This window comes from Apium graveolens, chromosome 9 (assembly GCF_009905375.1).
Source record: "Apium graveolens cultivar Ventura chromosome 9, ASM990537v1, whole genome shotgun sequence".
Classification (NCBI taxonomy): domain Eukaryota; kingdom Viridiplantae; phylum Streptophyta; class Magnoliopsida; order Apiales; family Apiaceae; genus Apium; species Apium graveolens.
This window is the reverse complement of record NC_133655.1, coordinates 115,868,207-115,873,707: the sequence shown is the minus strand read 5'-3', so window position 1 is coordinate 115,873,707 and position 5,501 is coordinate 115,868,207. Positions and strand designations below refer to the sequence as shown.

Sequence of the window (5,501 nt, the reverse complement as noted above, 5' to 3'; positions counted from 1 at the left end):
AAAAATTATCGATATCTGTGATGTCTTTATTTACATGGAAAATAAACAAGAGAAGAATTACTCAATTATAAAATTTATAAATTGTTATCGTTTGTCTGTTGTATTTTACGATGTTTTAAGACCATACCAGAAGGTCATTCTTGGTGGGACCTGAGTCTTATTTTGATTTGAGCTACCGGAATCTTGTAGGCTTTTTTTAATATTCCACAACAATAATGCATAAAAGGTGTTTAATGAATTATTTAAAAGATACTTTAGATTTCAATTTCTTTTTTAAGATTTTCCAAAAAAAGCATACCTTTTTTCCAAATTTATGTTTTTATTTACAAGATCTTGCATTTTTAGGTATATATATACAAGGGAGGGTGAATGCCTACAACATCCATACAGAAAAAAGCATAAACGAAAGAAAATGTCTTCACCAATGAGTTTAAAATCAGTCCCCTCTCAAATTTATTCCCATCGCCATGACAGCCATCTAGATCCGTTGGGTTTTGCCCAAAAAGAAGTTTTCACTAACAACCTTTCCATAAATCCAAGCTACTCGATGCATGATTATTTCATGTTGCAGAACCATTCCATGCACCAGATTCATGGTTCGAATTTGATGTTGCCATCTTATCATCAAGTTCCCTCGGTGCAAAACTATCATCAAGCTCCGCAGTTGCAGCAGTTGAATCAAGGGTTGGAAGACCCAATTGTTTGGCCACATCCAGAACAACATCCAGCTGTGCAACCACAACAAAGTATTGAAGAAGAAGTTTTAGTTGTCCAACCAGAACATCCGTTGTTAGGACTGGGTAGGCCTCGCCTACATTGGACACCTAAGCTACACTTACGATTTGTTCGTGCTGTCTCTGAGCTTGGCGGATGTTTTGGTAAGTTTTCAAAAAATGTCTCATGCACTAGATTTTTTTCATTTTTATCTTTTTTTTTCTAAAATAAATATTTGATTTTAATTATATATTTAGTTTCGAGATTTTTATGCATTTATCTGATTTTGCTCGTTACGAATGATATATGTTAGTTAGATCTATTAAATCTTATCTATATAATTATATCCTTTTCACAACCTTTTCCTTCCAACACATCATATAATTCATTTTTTTGTATTATACATGTTTATTCAATTCCACAATTCTTAGTTCTTATTTTGTAATATACTAACATATAAATTTATATCATCTTTGTATTAATGAAGAAAATTAGAAAATATTAATTTTTCTACATGGAGTTATGATGTATATAATATCAGCTGATTACCTAATATCCAATCTTTTAATAAAAATATTAATTATAGGGTTTTTTATCCGCTTGGACCCAAGATCACACTCTTTTACAAAATTTCTTTTTTGTAATATTTTGTTTTTTAATTTGATTAGCGAGACTGGTCACACGAACACGAGAATTTTTCGATATCACTGATCTTCTATATGATTTATGTATTTAATAAAAAAATTAATATTCCAGATTTATAGAGTAACTAATTATCTAAACACAAATTACAGTTATTCATTGAATTTATACAAAATGTTAAATTTACCAAATTAATGTGAGTCTAAATACACTGAATTTCAATGTATTAGCTGATCTTATTTTTGAGCCCTTACTTTGTACAATAATTAGCATGCTACTAAATTTTATTCAGTGTACAATTTTGTAATCTATCTATATTAATGTGAAGATGCCACACCAAAGGCCATACGAAAAAGAATGAATGTGAAGGGGCTGACACTTGAGCATATAAAATCTCACCTTCAGGTTCGTTTTGGTTTGATTATGAGAACTAATACCAACATATTTTTCAATTACAATGATGGTTATTATCATTGTTTAAATGTCCTATGTAGAAGGTGCGAAATACTGAAGCAAAGAAAACTAAGCTTCAAGGTATGATCCTTAATACATTTCCTCTCAATTATATAATTTTTTTAATATATATTTTATTCTTTTTAACCTTTTTAGATACATATAGGTCCATGTGCTTAATATCAATGCAAAATACGATGAATTATATTATTAATCATGATAAGATTACATGAATACAAATTCAAACGATTATAGTGTTATACATATAAATATATCAATAACTTAACATCATATTATCAATATCTAAAACCTTAATTTCCCATTGATTTACGATGTACGTATAATTTTTTTGACAATAACAATGTACATATAAATAATTTAGTGTAGGATGTGTGGTTTTTTGATCTGATGCTTAACAAAATATGTTTATTCATTTTAGGTATCCAAAATAGCGTGGATAACCATTCTCTTCAGAGTTTAGGGGAAGGATCCTCATCTAGGATAACTGCTCCTCTGAATGGGTAAGTCGAAGTTTATATTCATCCATCTCTTGTTACAATATACACAAAACTACATACTATGAATAGTTGGTTTTACCACTATAGTCATTAGAAATAACATAATTCCTTCATCAATTTAATATACTTTTTAATTAGGATATAATATTTGTTCAGTTCTTTTTCAAATTTAGTTGTTTATATATGCTGATAATAATCCCTCATCATTATAGGAAAGCTGATTTGGAGTCTTTTCATGCGGATATTGAAGCATATGGAAAATTACTTCAAAGCTAAGGTTCTTGGAATTTCTTTGGAAAAGCCCTCCCTGGCCTTTGAGGACTTATGATGATATCGTGATAGATGGGTCTGTTAATTGATTTTTCATTCCTTTGCAATAATGTTTCAGAATAATAATGTTGAACTAGGTTTTTCGTAAAACAATATGCAATGCAATATTTCATTTCTTTATTGTCATATGGCGTACTATTGAGATTTATTTAATTATAAAAATCCGGGAAGTTTTTAAATTTAGCATTTCACCCAGTTAGCTTATACAACTAATTTGAATGCCTTCATTCTCTATTAATCAATTTTATACAAATTTTGGTTTATGTCATTCTATACTTTTTACTGTGTTTCTTTTCAAAATACATTATAAAATTTGAATTTGTGGTATTAGTTGTAGTAATTTCCGTCATTTTCTGCTTTACTTCGACGAAATTCTTTTATGTGACCGACCTTAATACGACTAATCTTGTTTGGGTTGAATTTGTGCTATATTCAAATGGTTTTAGTCAAAAAATAGGTAAATTCATCAATTTTTTATCGGTGAGAATTATCCGTTATTCTTGTAATGATTTTTACCTATGATTTTAATGTAATAAAATGTTACAATAAATTATGCATCGCTAGTTCCTTCGGAGCAAAATAAAATGCTTTCATTATATATTTTACTAAACGAGGTTAAATAATTGGACCAATAATTGTGCGAAGTTTCATGCTTTGTGGAGTTTGCTACATTCTAACCTTGCATGTTATTATATTTGCTCCTTATTAGAAGGGTCACTTGGTGAATGTTGGTTTGTGGTGTTTATGTGATATTATTTGAGCATTAGAGCTTAACACGGTATATTCTTATAAAGCCGATATAGTCTTACACCCAAGTTGACTTGGAAAATAATTATTTAATCATAATAATATTAGTAGCATCAACAAAGAGGGTTGATGGTTTATAAACCTTGTTAGGTACATAGGCATGCCTGATATTATCTTTAAACAAGTCTATCTAAGTAGTAACTTTGTATGTTACTTATATGACCATTTAATTGTGGAATCCTTGTCTTTGAACAAGTTTAGACTAAATTAGGATATTTGTATATAATTTATAAAGATGTATATCTGAAATATTTTTGGAAGATGATCATTGATAATGACTTGAAAATCAAGAATGACATCAAATAAAGGAGTTGCAAAAAGGAGTAAAAGTCTCAATAAGTCCTAATTCAAGAAGTCCAGACTTAATCAGTCGAGAAGTACCAAAATGTATTCAAGAAGTCTACAAGCCCATTATAGAAATGCATAAAGTGTTGATTCGAGAAGTGCAAGATGTACTGATTCAACAAGTACACGATATACTATTTTGAGAAGTGCAAAATAAGCTTATTCGAGAAGTTTGGGAATTTGATTAGAGAAGCTTAATTTGGGAAGTTTGCAAGGCCATTATTGATAAGCCATCAAAAATCCAGTTCGAGATATCCTGCAATGTTGACTCAAGAAATATAATTATATAACAGATTACCGAGAGTTACCGAATGATGTACTTATAAAATCTCGAGGGTCATAATAAGAAAAACAATTGAAAGCTTTTCAGAGACAAATGATAATCAACTTGTTAACCCATGAGTGATCTTTCACTTAACAGAGTTCATATGGGCAGTGTATGACTTAACTTGGAGTGTGATTTAAGGAGAACCATATAAGGAAAATAAATGGTATCTTGTGGACAAAAGGAGCGGAGTCACATAGTGCCGACAATTTACTTTTAGTGATGTAGTTTGGACACTCTTACTGCACTTCCTAAAAGTTTTACCAAAAATTTAAAAGGAAACCTTGTGCACGGTTTTTATAAGTGTACTAGTCCTTCCTTATAGCTGTAAGAGTTTTGCATAATTTGTATCCAATTTTTTCAAGAGTTTTAGATTTGCAAGATACTTAGAAACTCTCTGAGAAAACTAAAGTTGTGTTTGTATTTTATAAACCCAGGTTGTAGCAAGATTCAAACTGAATACAACTATTAGGTTTTGAATATTTGTTTACGTTTGTTCATTATTTATTCCGCATTATTAACAAACATTTTTTCTTTAGGGATCCTTCCTTTTTCTTTCTTCTCTTTTTTCTTTCCTTTCTCATTCACTTTATTTTTCACTGTATTTTTTATGTTTATCCCTTTCTTTCTTCTTTTATTTTTCTTATCCTTCTTTACTGACCAATTTTCCTAGCTATTCTCTAGTATTTGTCACTTGCCATGCCCAAAAGCACACGTATGGGGTGGAGAGATGAAGCTAAGGTGACAAAAAACACATGTATGGGAAACGTAGGGGTTAAGTGAGCAAAATAAACAAAGTGGGTGTGGCCAAATCTTGCCGAAGGCGGTGCCTACGGAAGTTGTGTCATGCTTCGTTGTGAAAGCGAGGCCTTTTTGATAAGGGACTTTCCTTAGGAAAAATGGGATTATAGGCTGGGTTTACTCCTTATGCTTGGAGAATATGGGCTATGATTAGTAGCCCCCTCCCTAGTAAGATAGGGATTTCTTTAAGAAGGTGAACGGGTAAAACATATTAAAAGATGAGAAAAGAATAAAATAACGCTGAAAGTAAATAAAATCTAGAAAAATAAAAGAAAGAGAAATATGATAAAATAAGATAAAATAGGATTCAAAATAAAAAGGGAATAAAAGTGGGGTGTAAAGGAGGGAAATGGCTGACAGCTAGCAACGGGGTGAGACGAGGAGTGAGTAAGTGGGGGCATTAGACGGATGTCAGAGTTGCAAAAAGTTTACTTTTCCATTTTTGATAGTGGGTCTACCTATGTTTTTTTATGAAATTCAAGGGAAACGTTCAATGTTCCTTTTTCATTTTTTTCATCTTTTTTCCATTTGCTTTGTCTCTAAAAAACTTAAAGAGGAAAAAAAGG

At 30.7% G+C, this 5,501-nt stretch overlaps 1 protein-coding gene across 1 annotated transcript; it reads left to right on the top strand.

The window, feature by feature from the left end:
• The first annotated feature begins 396 nt into the window (after nucleotides 1-396).
• On the top strand, nucleotides 397-2,819 carry LOC141682967 (uncharacterized). Its single transcript, XM_074487654.1, has 5 exons — nucleotides 397-878; nucleotides 1,685-1,761; nucleotides 1,851-1,890; nucleotides 2,249-2,330; nucleotides 2,540-2,819. Exons 1-5 carry the CDS (start codon nucleotides 413-415, stop codon nucleotides 2,601-2,603), a joined length of 729 nt encoding a protein of 242 aa, XP_074343755.1. The 5' UTR covers nucleotides 397-412; the 3' UTR covers nucleotides 2,604-2,819.
• Nucleotides 2,820-5,501: the final 2,682 nt, after the last annotated feature.

Excerpts from the sequence above, each read along its gene's own strand:
- LOC141682967 (XM_074487654.1), top strand. The coding sequence starts at position 413 with ATGTCTTCACCAATGAGTTTAAAATCAGTCCCCTCTCAAATTTATTCC. Across the intron at positions 879-1,684 it reads TGAGCTTGGCGGATGTTTTG|ATGCCACACCAAAGGCCATA; the intron begins GTAAGTTTTCAA and ends ATTAATGTGAAG. Across the intron at positions 1,891-2,248 it reads AAAGAAAACTAAGCTTCAAG|GTATCCAAAATAGCGTGGAT; the intron begins GTATGATCCTTA and ends TATTCATTTTAG.